The sequence below is a fragment of the Lathyrus oleraceus genome, chromosome 3 (genome assembly GCF_024323335.1).
Source record: "Lathyrus oleraceus cultivar Zhongwan6 chromosome 3, CAAS_Psat_ZW6_1.0, whole genome shotgun sequence".
In the NCBI taxonomy this organism is placed as follows: Eukaryota; Viridiplantae; Streptophyta; class Magnoliopsida; order Fabales; family Fabaceae; genus Lathyrus; species Lathyrus oleraceus.
In genome coordinates this window covers 277,656,006-277,671,253 of record NC_066581.1, presented here as the reverse complement: position 1 = coordinate 277,671,253, position 15,248 = coordinate 277,656,006, and the positions used below count along the sequence as shown (strand labels likewise).

The following is a 15,248-nucleotide window of genomic DNA, read 5'->3' as shown; positions in this document are numbered from 1 at the left end:
GTGATGGTATCATTTGATTCTCCACCGTTAAAAAGAGATGTGTGCTAGGAACACACTATCGCACATTTCAATTGATTAAAATTATATGGAATCCACTAAATTTATACGAAATTGTTTTAACCAATAAAAAGTAGAGTTGAGTTGAGTGTTTCGACGATTATTTTTATAAAGACACATCTCATTAAGAAACTGATGTGAATTATATTTAATTTATTAAAAGATTTTTTTGTTGAGGAAATCAGAAATGTGAGATGAATCTGCCCGATTGGATTTTTGATGTGGTACACTGAACTTTTATGTATGGAGGCGCCTCAATGTATCTCAATGTATCTACAATGTTAGTACTCAAATGTTGAAGTTTAAGTTGGTGAGAGAATGAGAAATGAAAAATAATGGAGATTGATTTGAAATTATTTGTAAAATGGTGCCCTCTCTTTATATAGAAAATTATAAGGGACCATTTGATTGATCTTACCTGGGTGTTATGAGTTAGGAGCAAAGATTGTCTTTATTTAAGAGAATGGAAGTCCTCCTTTCTTGTGTGTGGTCCCCAATAGCGTTTCGCTCTTGGGCCGCTCTTACTGGGCCTTATGGTAAGCCCATAATAGGTCTTCTAAGCCCTTTCCTCTGCCTTGCAGGGGAAGAGTTTGTCGCGCATACTCTAAGATCAACTGATGTTTAGGTCAGGTGAAGGGTATTGATGGAACACCATTGGCATTGAAAACACACGCATTAAATGTATTTCTTGTGTTACATGTCTTTTTGCTGAAATGAGTCAACCTACATCTTCATCAACACACTTTCCTATGCATTACCCGCGCAGTGAAGACTAATCATCACTAAATAATGAACGTTTCATTCCAATTGAGGAAGTCAGTAATTATGATGTAGTATGATATGTTGATTTATTTGGTGACGATGACGATGATGACCCCAAAAGCGGGAACACTCAGGCTCTAAACCCCGACTGCTTAGTATGTATAATCCACCTGTCCATATGCAAAATATATGCTTGGATGTCGTCGAACATGCCTCTGTTTTATGGAACTACATCAGACATCCAAAAGACGAGAATTTAGAGATTGGGATGAAGTTTGAAAATAAGGAAGAATATGATCTTGCTTTTCAACACTAGCATATAAAAAATTCTCTTGATTGTTGGGTTTCTAAATCAGATAATCAACGATATATGATTAAATGTACAAACTCAGAATGCCATTCAAACGCAGAGCTTCATTAAGAACGAATAATTCAAAATTGGTGACCTCACACTTTCACTTTGTCCTATAATTTGCAGGATCATCAAAAGCTCGACTCAGACATGGCTTTCTCACAACATCCATGAGCTTGTTAACCGTGATGCTTCAAATAAAGTGGAGTTTATTATCAGATATAATTTTGACAAATATAAGCACATAATCTTGTACAAAAAGACGTGGATTTCAAAAAACAAAGGCAATCGAATATTTTTACCGAAACTAGGAGACATTTTACAACAATCTTTCACAATGGTTGTTGGTCATGCAAACTATTTTAAAACTACAAAATTGTCTGCATTTTCAAACGAAGAAACATAACTCAGTGACAGACGAATCTTCCATCATCTGTTATGGGCTTTCCAACCATATATTAACGGTTTTACATACTACAAATCCATTGTGTAAGTTTACAGAAAATGGTTGTATGATAAGTATAAATGGACATTGTTAATGGTTGTTACATAAGATGGAAACAACAATATTTTTTCAATAGCTTTTGCATTAGTAAAGGGTGAGACAAGAAGTGCTTGAAGTTTTTTCCTAAAGGATTTGTGAACGCACATCACCCCTCAAGCCAACCTTTGTTTGACATGTGACAAACATAAATCTATAAAGAATGCATATAATGATCAAGAAAATGGATGACAATATACTTTATTTTCACATATACACTGCATCAGACACATTGCACACAACTTCATACATGAGATCAAAGACAAAAGACTTCGTAAAAAAGTTATTAACATAGATAATATATTTATCCTCACTACTACAACTCAAATAACTATATTTTTTTAATTATCTTTGTTAAGTTTGCCCATACAAGATATACATGTAATGAGTAAAATAAATAATGATTATACTACTTTCTAACCCTCTATTATTTATAAAAGATCACTAAACAAACCGAATTCCACACCCAATGAAAAAAACACTTTCAACAACTCAACGAGCTAAAATATTTTTTTTTTTAATTATTATTTATTTTCTCATTATTTTATTATTATATATAAATTAAAATAAATTTTCAAATTTAAAAAATTCTGTTTTTTAAAATAAAAATTGAACTAAAATTTTAAAAAATTATTATTAAACTAATTATTATATTATTTTTAAATCATTTAATATATTGAAAAATTAAAAAACAAAAAGATAAAAAAAGAGTTTGACTTTAAATGAGTGAAAGTCTATGTGCCCAAGACATTCTTCGCCTATTCAACAATAAACCATATTAGAAAAATTTGAATAAATATGACAAATACGAATTTTATTTCAATCTAAGACGTTTAGAGCAATTTTTTTCCCGTTATTGGGGTACTGCAGGAAACTAATCCATCAATGTTACCTTTTTAAAAATATGAAAAAGCAAAAAAAATATTTAAAAAGGGAAAATAAAATCACAAATGAAATCAAGAATATGCTTTTGTGACTCTGATTTGTAAAAATAAAAAAAGCACAAACAAAAACAAAAAACACACGCAAAACCAAAACATAAACAAAAACAAAAGTTGCCGAAATTCCAAAACCCAGCTACAAACAGCAACACCAACTTTTAATCCAATTCTTTTCCTTATCTATCACAACTGCTTCAACGCTAAGAAACTCTCACAGGCACACATAATTAAAACAAAAACAAAAAACATTAAATGCGTTGTTTTTGTTGTTATGTCTTGAATCCTAATTTACTGTTTCAACTTTCAATCCAACCAATTCATCAAACAAAATCAACCCCATTTCATCTTTCATGTTCAAACACCCAAATCCAACTTCAAGTTAAAATCTTTTTTGTTTTTTCTCAACTGGGTAGGTAGTAGGTACCTCTCAATTTTTCAATGGCTTGTCCTTCAAATTCCATCACCTACAATGATACCCTTTGTGCCTGTGCACCTGGTTATGTTCTCAACCTTGTTGCAAAAAGTTGCAACCTCTTCGACGCAGATTCAACTATAACCACAGATTCTGGCGTCGACTACTATGCTTTTAGACTCCCCGAGACACTTTCTGGCTTTGATAACATCAAGAAGTTTACACAATCACAAGCTGTGTTCTTGGAAGCCACGCTTGTTATGCTTCTCTCTTGGCTTCTCTTTTGCTTTTTTCTTAGGTTCATGACCCTTGGTGATGGCCGTGGTGTTTGGTTCAAACTTAGATGGTTTATCAGTCGGTTGGATGTTTGCTTTGCTACCAGACATTGGTTGGTTAGTACTTTGTTTTGTTTTATTACAACAAAATAAGTTATTTATGTTTATAAGTTAAATTAGTTGGTGTTTAGTTAAGTTAGTTTTATAGCAACAAAATGGTAGATAGTTTGGTTACTATTAATTCGGTTTATCAGTTAGGTTAGTCGATGTTTTGTTAATGTAGGAATGCCCTTGTATGTCTGAGTCATGTCATAGAGATTCAACAAAGTTTTATGTTGGCCATCGACTGCCTAACACAGACCTCTCTCTCTTTATATGTGTGGCAAATAATTTATTGAGTGGCATTTTGTTTTCTTGTAGGATGATAAAAAAGTCGTAACCAAACGCAAAACTGAACTTGGTGGAGCTTTCTCCATAGCAAGTTGGATACTCTTTATCGGTTTATTTGCTGCGTAAGTCTTTGATGCATTATCATCACATTGTCAGGAATAGACAGGAATAAATTGTTTTTTCCTTATCACGTTTCGATTTCTATTTGTCATGAGTCGTTCTTTTTTACTCGGCGGTCCAATTTCCATCAGGTTGTTGTACCAGATCATATCGAAGAGATCGATTGAGGTTCATAATGTAAGAGCAACAAGTGCGCCAGAATTAACCTCGTTTCTCAATGACATGGAGTTCAATATAACAACTGTATCTAGTATGAACTGTGCAAATCTGCGTGATCTCGGTAATTTAGTTTCGGGGAATCCAGGCTTTATTGACGAAAGAGTTGTTTCTCTGTCAACTTTAGTAAACTACGCATGTCATAACTCGAGCAAGGGACCAATCATAGCACTTAAGTGTAAAGGTTGCAAGCTTGTCTCCGATCACATGTACATTTCGTGGCAGTTTGTTGATCTCCCAAATAGTCCTGCCACTGCTGTTGGCTATGAATTTCATCTCGCTGCAACGGATAGTGCTAAGAAACACGTGAGTTTTGTTAATGGGACACTAAAAAACGGAAGCGCTTTTGATGATAGACCAGTTACGTTCAGAGGGAGGCAATCAAATATTTTGAAATTCAATCTTTTCCCTCGAATATACCATAATTTACACGATCTAAAACTCATTCAGCCTTTGTTTCACGAGTTCCTCCCTGGTTCAGTTTTTCGTGATACAAGTCAATTACGAACGTCGCTTGAAAATTCTGTTGATGGACTAGTCAACACAACATTGTATATCAATTTTCTATCTGCTTATGTTGTGGAGGTTGATAAAGAGAATATGTTGGGTCCTGGTAAGCATCTTTCTATAGCTTGTGCATGCAAGCTATCTTTCTGATGTGATTTTGTTGTTTGCTTAAGCTTGTAGCTATTTTCTTCCAATTTATTGTATCATATTTTCATTAGCACTCCTAATTTTGTTCATTCTCGGACTAGTCACCGGATACTATCATCCTATGAAACACTGACCCTAGACACGGACACCAGACACAACACAGACACGTTGACTCCAGTAATATTTGAGAAAATGGAATAATTATAGTAACCTTAAGTGTCGGTATCTGCAGTGAGCTTCCTTGCAGACCTTGGTGGCCTGTATTGCATTAGCATAGGCATCTTTTTCTATCTATTGATACAGGTACACTTCTTCCTTTCTAGTGAGTAATAGTTTTTTCATACTGAGATAGTTATATTCCTTATTGTTCTAACCATTTTTTAAAATTCTAGTGCGAGTATAGGGTAAAGAAGCTCAGAAATGAGGACAGTGTTTTGCAGTCAATTAGAAATCGGCGTAAAGCTCAAGATAATTGGGCCAAAGTAATTTCTTTGTTTAATTCTGAAAACATATTGTATATTTGGTATTAATTTCCTTATGATCAATAATAGCTAAGCTTCGTATTTGTTGGTTATATGACTGATATTTCATCTTTTGATCAGTTGAGAAAATATGTAAAGTACACCTACGGCTGTCCTACAATGGATGATGACAACTACGATAAATCTAAAAATAAACCTTGTTGCGATGGGTTAATGTTGCATTCAGTTCGCGGCGGTGGATCATCACGTAAGCGAAGGCAGCAGAGTAGAGCAAGTTCTATAAATTTGTACAAGAAACCGAGTTTACCTGCCAACAAGGTAAAGCCGTCATTGTGTATAATTGATTTGTTTGAGACAAAAGAAAATAGTTAATATGATTTGTTTGTGGCTAGTTTTTCTACTAAAATATATGGTTGCTGCCATGCATTCTTTTTATATTTGATTTTAATGTTTTCTTTCAGACATTGAGCAGCAAACCGGTTGAATCTACAAATGATTCGACACTGCGTTATGAAAATACGGCAAAGAATCATAGTGTTGGTTCAAGCAGGGATTTCCCACGATCACAGCCTCGAGAATCGTCTATTATTGATGATAACTTTATTCCTCCTCCACCTTTGCTGGGTATGTTGATACCAGCTTACTAATTATCAGATTTTACTTTCACGTTGAATGCTAGTGCTTTTGCTAACTCTCTTGCATGTAACTTGTGTATAAACGTATGCAGAATGCAAGAGTGGTTCTGAAATGGATATGTCTGATCTTCAAAAGAATCTCGAAAATTTATATGAGTATAATGCTATGTTAAGGGAGAGATTGTTAGCTGCACAGTCTTTGCTCCAATCTTCATCATCTAATCACTCTTCTCAAATAAAAAGCAATGGAACTTAGCATAGGTATCTCTGCATCAAACGACAGTCATTATCGATGCACAATCATCAGACCGTTCCATGAGTTTTAAAAGCATAATTGAGAACTGACCAAAGGGAATTCATGATTGTAAAAATATTTGCAAGTCAGAGAATCTGCTGCACGAATCTCCTCAAAAACCATAGCTGAATATTCCTGCATCAAAAGCTGCTGCCTGTGTGTGAACAAAGCACGCTGATCCGCATCTGATTATGTCCGACATTCTTTGATGATTGTCTCTGTCGTCGGATATTCTTTGACGCTCTTCTGAAAGAGATTTTCTATGTTCATATACGTTTATTAAACCTTGTATAGGCAATGCTGTATTTTTTTTGTAAAGGAGATTGACACTGAACTTTTTTTATGCAGGAATTAGTTATGTGAATGAAGAGTTCTTCATAATGTAATATAATTTTCAATTTTTGTCCTTTCATGGATTTTGTATGTTATGATATGCTGAGTAACTTTATGCATATTTTAAATTATTAAGAAGATAGAAGAACATGTTTTCAACAATTGTGATAAAGAGAAGATGAAAGACAGGTTAGAAATAATACAATTAAAAAAAATGTTTTAATTTTCAAAAATTACCAAAGTGAGAGAAAAATATTGAGTTTATATTCTCTTACATTTATTAGTTGAAGTGGCAATATGAAAAAACTACACACAAAAATTGACCTGAGGCTATAAAAGCTCATACCATGGCAATGTACACAAAAGCCATAACAGTAGTTATTCAGAGCATGACAGTAATACAAAAGCCACAAAAATGATTAATTTAACAAAGTTTACAGCAGCAACTAGCACTATAATTGTCCATTCAATGAGATATTCTATTTTGTATCCAAATGTCAAGATTATTGCAATGTAGTACTCATACACATACATAATAAGAACATAATGTATTATAAATGTTTTTGGTCCATTAATCCAAAGCCAATGTGTAACTCATTCCTTCCATCTCTGCTCATGAGGAAATGAAACCTCAAGAGCACATTGCCTTCTCCACCACTTCCTGTAATTCTCCATTCTTATATGCCTCTATAGTAAAAAAAAACAAAGTGAGATTAAGACAATAATTTTCAAGAAATCAAGTGGCAGTTGTAATAATAAAGTCTGATGATCTTACAACTTAAGCTAAAAAAGATAAACTTTATGCAGTCAATAGTTGCAGCATGCGGTAAACATATGAAAGTTTGAGGACATTTTGTTTTTATCTTTTCAACTTTTATGAATCAAATACAAGGAAGCAATGTATGCAGATATGTAATCTAACACAGAAATAAGTTACACATGTTAACATTTTCACCAATGCATCATGAATTGATTAAGCCAATATTGCAGCAAACAAAGATAGATGCAAAATCATAATCAGCTATGAAGCATCAACCCATAGATACGCACACCAGATATGACACCAATTCGGACACGCGCCGAAACATGTAATAGTTTGACAAAATGAAAATGATCGAATGTGAACTAATGCATTGGCGTAGTGTCGATACCAGATACCAGACACGTCTTCAATATGAAAAGGACATACCAACAGTGATATCACATCCACCGAAAAACTCTCCATCAATGTATAGCTGAGGAAAAGTAGGCCAACTGCTATACTCCTTAAGTCCCTGGCGCACCATATCATTATCCAATATGTTTACAGTTTCAAAAGAAGCATTCATAGACTTCAAAATTTGCACCACTGTATTTGAGAATCCACACTGTGGAAAATCCCTAGTACCCTTCATAAACAAAACTATTTTGTTTGAAGTAACAACTTTATCCAACGTGGTCTTCAATTCAGGAGTCAACGCTGAAACAAAACCAAAATCAGAAAAACCCAATTTGTATTAATTCATATTCTTACCTATAAAGCTGTAAAAAGTGAAAATTGAATTGAATTAGAGATAACCCTAAAAGGGGTTGAAGGTGTAATTGACATGGCAAAATTAATTAAAGGTTGTGACTTTATAGTTATTAAGTGAAAACCCATGAAAGGGAAAAGAGGGTAGAGAAGTACCAGAGCAGCGAGTTGTGGTGGAAGAGCGTTTGATATGTAGTTTGGGTTGGGAATGGAAAACGGTGTTTTGAGAGAGAAGAGGAGATGAACGAGGTAGTAGAGACAGGGACGAGGTTGTTGTTGTTGTTCCAGAAACGTGGGAGTGGAAGCATGATGTTGTTGGGTTGAATTGTAGCTGTGAAGAAACTGGGTTAACGCACCATGTGAAAGACATGTTCTGAGTTCTAACTTCCACTCACAATTCTCTTCCAACAAATATCACTTGTTTGATTTCTCCGATTTTTTTTTCTCAACTGATTTTTCCGATTGTTATTCAATGAAATATTGTTGTATTTTTATTTATAGTTTTACTATATATTTTTATACGGTGATTTTGTGATGTTTTATAAAAAAAATTGTAATAATTTAAAAAATGAAAAACATAGTTAATTTAATGAAAAGGGATCAGAAGAGATTAAACATAGTTAATTTAATAAAAAAGAAAATGTAAGAGAGGAGATTAAAATTATTTATGTTAAAAATAAAGAGATTAATTTTGTAAAAATAAGTAGAATACAAGAACAAAGCTATAAATTAGATTTAATATAAAAAAATGCAATTTTTTATGTTTAAATAAAATAGAAAATTTTAAAATAAATCATATTTATCTAGTTTATAATTTATATCTTTTAGTAAAAAAAAATCCAAAGGCTTCATTATTCTTTTATAAAAAATATTGATTTATAAATATTAAACCATTTATTTATATGAATACATAAATATAAATAAAGATTACTGTCAGATATGAGACATTATAACACATTAGTTCATCAAATTTTATTATTTAAAATATATTAAATATAATGTTAATTTTTATTAATAATTAAAAAATGGGTAAAATACTGGTTACCATCCACTTCAGCGACATTGGGCTCGCAATTTTTGATTGACAGGCGAAACTGGATATAATCTTTAGCACGTTATTTCTTCTGTTGGTTAGTTTGTATTTCCTCCTCGGATAAGACACAATGGGAAAAAGGGACCTCGACGCGATTAGCCTCTATGCCAATGTTCGATAAAAGGTTTTCTAATGAGCTAGATGGAGAAGTTCATTCCTCCAAGGAACTTCGACATAGCCTTTTTTAGTCATAATCGTTATAAGAGTGTGATTTCTGGTTCCAAGTGATTGTGACTAAGAGTAGAAAGATGAGAATTAGGGGATATCCCCATTATAGAGGCAGACAAAGTTTCAGTCTCTGAATCGCTCACTAAGTCAATAATATTATCACTCATCCTAACCAGAAAACAGGAAATGCTGACTATAAAAGTTTGAGTTAGGATGGTACCTGATTAAATGAGATTGGTGGAGTAGGAAAAGACGAAGAAAGGCAAAAGTTTTGAGCAAAATGTTGAAGATCACCCCTAATAATATTCTCATGGAAGAGGAAACAAAGAGGTTTTCTAAGAAAGTAACTTTGAATGTCAAGGGTTGCGAAAACTTCGAAATACCCAGTTCACCTTATGTGTAAGCAATAATACCTAATGGTTCAGACCAAATAGAGAAAGAAGTCACAAGATCAACAACTAGATTTTTTCTCGTGGATGCATGCCAACTCGAGTACACTCGAGTGAAATGTAAATTACGTCATGCCCTGACTAGTCATGTCACCACAAATGTCAGGAGAGAATTGTGAAACATTTCAATGATGTGACATTTAATGCACTTGTTCCCCACTACTTTTTCAACTAATTCAAGGCGTTTCAGTTTCATTTCACATCGGACAACATCTAGGAGGTCGATCTACATCACTTAAGGCTTCCCCCGACTCCTCGAGTACCCGATAAAACCTTGGGGAAACTATTCTAGACTGTTATAGGCCCAAATAACTGAGGACCAATTCAACTCATATCTACTCCACTTGGCCCAAGACATTAAATAAATTCACATGCAAAGAGCAAGATACACTCTATGATTTCCACTTCTCATAATAGTCTTCTTAGATTTTGAACTGACTTGGGCGTTGGAGTGTTAATCATGTAGGTCCACCTCGCATCGTCGTAAAGGAGATCAATACCACCGTTCAAGACCATCAATTATCCAACTTCGTCCATTTCTGGTTCCTAGAACGGAACCGTACCTGCTAATAATTCCAAGATTCAGGAGATTGTTTGTTAAGGTGAATGACTCAAAGAATACTAGATGACATGTAAATGAAAGAAAATATGATGGAAAAATTCTCCATGTAGTTGGTTCTTTGCAATGGAAGAAAATCGATTTGTTGTTTCTAGATATTGGTCATGAGCCAAGAAACCTTAGGCTTGGACTTGGCACTGATGGAGTGAACCCCTTTGATAATTCGAGTACTAACTATACCCTTTGACCTCTTTTTCTAATGATTTACAACTTATCTCTTTGGTTGTACATGAAGCGTAAATATGTGTTGTTATCTATGATAATTTCGGGGCCAAAACAACCTAGAAACAACATAGATGTTTATCTAAATCCATTAATTGAATATTTAAGAGTTTTGTGGGAGAAAGACATTGATGTTGAAGATGCGTATCAAGGTGAAACGTTTAAGATGTGTGCCATGTTATTTTGCACAATCAACGAATTTCCTGTATATGGTAATTTGGTTGGATACAGTGTCAAGGAACACAAAGTGTGTCATATATGTGAATCTAATATACTTCCACCTTGGGGTATTCGCGTTGCGGTTTTGGTGGTTCTTACGGTAAAAGTCATCTGAATCGCAAGAGATAAAAATGTGCGGTTCAGTTTGGTTGGATTGACTTTTAAAAATAAAACTGAACCAAATCAATGCGGTTTGGGTTGATTATGTTCGGTGTTTTATAAGATTTTTACTGAGTCATGCATACACCTATAGAGAATAACGTAACTTTATATTTAGTCATTCACATATTACCAAATAACAATGAAACTTATCATACTTGGAAAAAAACTTCTCATTCAATATACAAAAATTAGATTAGACAAAAGTGGAAGAAAAAAGCATAAATAGTATCATAAAAATATCAAAAATATTATAATGAAACAAAAAAATAGAGGAGAGGAGAGATTACAGAAGATGGAAAAGAAAGAACAAAAGAGGTGCGAGATTATAGAAGAAAGGTGTGATAAAAACAAAATAGGAATAGAGAAAATAAGATAAAAATGAGAAGATAAAAAAGAACATAAGAGATGAAAGATTAGCCTAGAAGAGGTGAGATCTACATGACAAAGAATATGAGAAGAATATTTGATACTACTATGAGAGATTTAAGAAAGTTGAAAGTGAAACCCTAAGTGTGAGTAAGATAAAACCGTTCATAATAAAAGGTAAGGATAATAGGTTTGGGTTTTGGGTTAGATGTGGGATTAATGAAGTTTGGATTGTAATGTAATGCGATTTGGTTTGGTTTGGTTCGGTATGCAAAATACAAACCGCAAACTAAACCGAACTGCGCAATTTTCTTAAGAAATGACTCAAGCACATCCGAACCAAGTGCAGTTTTTTGCGGTTTTGATTTGGTTTGACTTGGTTTGCGATTTTTTATTAGGTTAGTTCGGTGTTGAACATCCCTATTTCCACCAACTTCAGTTCAAAAAAAAAAGATTGTTTACCTTCGGCGTTAGAAATTTCTAAAATCCAATCATCCATATCATAGATTGAATAAGACTTTTAATGGAGAGCATAGTCTTTATATCGCTCCTAAGCTTTTGTTGTTGTTATTGGATTGACAACATTTGAGCAAAACAATAACTTGGAGAAGTGTCCAAGTGTTTAAGATGTGTCTAACTTGTTAAAGTTGTATGAAGTTGCAGAAAGGATACATATTGAGCGTGATGCTCTAGCATGTTGGTACGATATATGAGTCTTGTGCAATAGGCGTCAGAATGTTGTGTTTTAGAATGTGTTCTATAGAAGATGTGCAAAAGATTTTACATGCTTCATAAAAGTACCATTGATTTAGGTGTGGATAATTCCCCTTTTAGAAGTAGCATGCTTCATAAAAGTATCATTAATTTTTTTTTCTTTGAATTTACATTTTTTTACACTTTAATAAACTATTAATTAACATATTGGTTGCATTTGAATTTTTTTAATAATGTGTAGTTGAGTCTAACTCAATCCTACAAAATCACCCGTTAAAATCAGTTAATAGAGTGATGATTGCCCTCAATTATAAATACATGTTCGATTATAAATTGTCCAATGTGAGACTCTTAACGGGGAAGTCAATAACATTTTCTATCAAAAAAACTTTTAATCTTTTCTTTTGTTTTTAAAAAATTAACATAACCTTATAAAGAATTTGACTAAATATCAGTATATTTTAATTAGTTTATAATAGTACAAATAAACCTTATAAAGAATTTGACTAAATATTAGTATATTTTAATTAGTTTATATGGTACAAATAAATATGCAAATAAGATCATTGTAGATTAATAAGAAGCTTAAGTTGCTGATATAATTAGCAAATTTACAACTAAGTTACTGGTGGGTTTAATAGATTTTTTTTAGTGCCTTGTAGTATAATGTTTTTAGCTCAATATGCTTTTAGAAAATCGAAAAAGTTGGCATGGTGTATTATCTCCTCCCAAAATATAGAACTATTCCCACCATTTAAAGGGATTATGCACAAATTAATGAAGGGGATGTTCATTGCACTCTTATTAACTCCTATTCCGATGAAAATTGAAATCTGAACATACAAAATGCCAGGAAAATATAACAATATAATAAATATTTTCATTAGAAATCCATTAAATTCAAGTAAATATTTGTCTGAATTACAAATTCCAGACAGTCACTTCGACAAAACTAATTTATAAGCGGAAAAACAAATTATATAGTGTTTTGTGTTAAACCATACATACGTGATAGTTCTATTGATGATCATAACATTTTTTTTAACTCATTCAAAATAAAATATTCAAGATTTTCTGCAAACACAATCCTATTGTATTTCAACATCAAAATATACAAAATCGACTAAAATTTTAGATAATGTACATGTTTATTAATTATTATAATTTATTTATTTTTCTATAACATGAACACAAAGTCCAAAAATTGTAATCCCGATTATTGAAGGGTTGGTTCGGAGATTGAATTTCGAATTATTTGAATTTTGATTGAATTTTTTTTATTGGTTATATGTATGATGCACCGTGAACAAAAGTAATGCATCTAAATATGGTGATCTAAAATGTCTCCAACAAAGTGTTGTATATGTTGGTGTTAGAAATAAATTTATCAATAATCATGAGTTTATTTTACGTGAACATACACTATATTGGATCCGCGTGGAGGCTGCCAAATTAGAGTCTGACATTATTATTAGGAGGTCAAATTTTGGTTTGATAGAAGACAGACATTTGTTACAATGACATGCGAAAGAAGTTGTCGGTATAAAGAACTTATCTGAAAGTTGAAATGTGAAGACACCAGAACAAAAAAAATGGATGTCCTTTTATGTTGCACGAGTATCACAAATCGAATAACACATTGACATTTAATATGATTTGTGATATACATAATCATGCATTATGTCTTTAGTTAGTTGGTCATCCGATTGTATGTCGTCTGGATTTTGAAGAGAAGAAACTTGTTTCTGACATGACCTTTAACATGGTTCAACCTAAAAATATACTTATAACTTAAAAAATATATATCAGAAAATGTCTCAAATATTAAGCAAGTATATAATGTTCGCCAACGAAATAACAATGCGATAAGGGGTCCAAAATAAAAAATGCAACAATTGTTGAAGTTGTTGGATAATGATCATTATGTATCTAGGTATAGAGTGTGTAAAGATGGAAAAACTGTTCGAGATATATTTTGGTCTCATTCTGATTTCATCATGTTGTTCAACATATTTTTCACGATACTGATAATTGATTCAACATATAATACTAACAAGTACATGCTTTCTCTTTTGGAAATTGCTGGTGTTACTTCTATAAAGATGACTTACTCAGTTGACTTTGCATTTTTTGGAATGTGAAAAAGAGGATAATGTCACATGAGCTTTGAAATTGTATTAGATTATTGTATTTGTTTACTTCAACGTCATGAGTAGACATGGCAAAGGGGCGGGTCGGGGACGGTTTTTACCTCCCCCAAACCCAAACCCGAATCCCCAAACAATCTCCGTTCCCCGCCCCAAACCCAAACGGGGATGGAGAATCAAAACCCAAACCCGTCCCAAACGGGTTCGGATTGGGTTCGAGTATCCCCGCCCCACCACCATTCATTTAGTGAAATCAATTTTTTAATAAAAATATTTATTTTCCCAAAATAAAATTACATTATAAATAATAAAATAAAACAATCTAAATAAATTCCATACATACATTTCAAATAATAAATTCAAATTAAAATATCAAAACATTGACCACATATTTAGTATTCTAAATTATCAAAAATAAATAATAATGTACATAATGAAATAAACGGGGCGGATTCGGGGGCGGGTTCGGGGTGAGTACTAGTGTCCCTATTACCCGACCCGTCCCCATATTTTAAAATCGGAGAAAATCCAAACCCGAACCTAACCCCACTAAAAGCGGGTTTTCCCCGTCAACTTCGGGGTGGGTTCGGGTGGGTACCCGCGGGTACGGGTTATGTTGCCATGCCTAGTCATGAGACCTCCTTTTGAATTTATGATGATAGAGAACACCCCTCTGGTAGATATAAAATCTAAACTGGAGAATCTCTTACACTATACCGACAATCAAAGAGTGACTAAGATTGAATATCATTCATCCACAATTGATAATGAATGGAAGATGAAATTCAATAAATTAGAGCTAAACACGGATGCAAATGTAAAAGTTACGTGGAGTACACTTCACCGTTACAAAACTAAGGGTTCAATCAAGGTGGATGAGACACTTGCGAGATCAACTAATAATACTCTAAAGATGAAGAAACCTCCTGAACCAATGATGAAATGTCATGCTAGATTTATGAAATGTTAGATCTATGTTAAGTTCATGTCATGTTCATGGATGTCATATTATGCTTTGAAATCATGTCAAGTTCATGTTATTTAATTTTATGTGATAAAACTGGATGAATCCAGATTTCAATTTCCTAACACATTCCTGAGACAATATTGTTGA

General features: G+C 33.0%; 2 protein-coding genes across 2 annotated transcripts; one reads left to right on the top strand and one right to left on the bottom strand.

Moving 5' to 3' along the window:
• Window positions 1-2,732: 2,732 nt before the first annotated feature.
• On the top strand, window positions 2,733-6,539 carry LOC127126998 (uncharacterized). Its single transcript, XM_051056075.1, has 8 exons — window positions 2,733-3,457; window positions 3,761-3,852; window positions 3,982-4,679; window positions 4,953-5,023; window positions 5,113-5,202; window positions 5,323-5,520; window positions 5,664-5,826; window positions 5,930-6,539. Exons 1-8 carry the CDS (start codon window positions 3,092-3,094, stop codon window positions 6,091-6,093), a joined length of 1,842 nt encoding a protein of 613 aa, XP_050912032.1. The 5' UTR covers window positions 2,733-3,091; the 3' UTR covers window positions 6,094-6,539.
• Window positions 6,540-6,861: 322 nt separating this feature from the next.
• On the bottom strand, window positions 6,862-8,459 carry LOC127126999 (uncharacterized). Its single transcript, XM_051056076.1, has 3 exons — window positions 8,132-8,459; window positions 7,655-7,924; window positions 6,862-7,152 (listed from the first exon to the last, which is right to left on the bottom strand). Exons 1-3 carry the CDS (start codon window positions 8,343-8,345, stop codon window positions 7,097-7,099), a joined length of 540 nt encoding a protein of 179 aa, XP_050912033.1. The 5' UTR covers window positions 8,346-8,459; the 3' UTR covers window positions 6,862-7,096.
• Window positions 8,460-15,248: the final 6,789 nt, after the last annotated feature.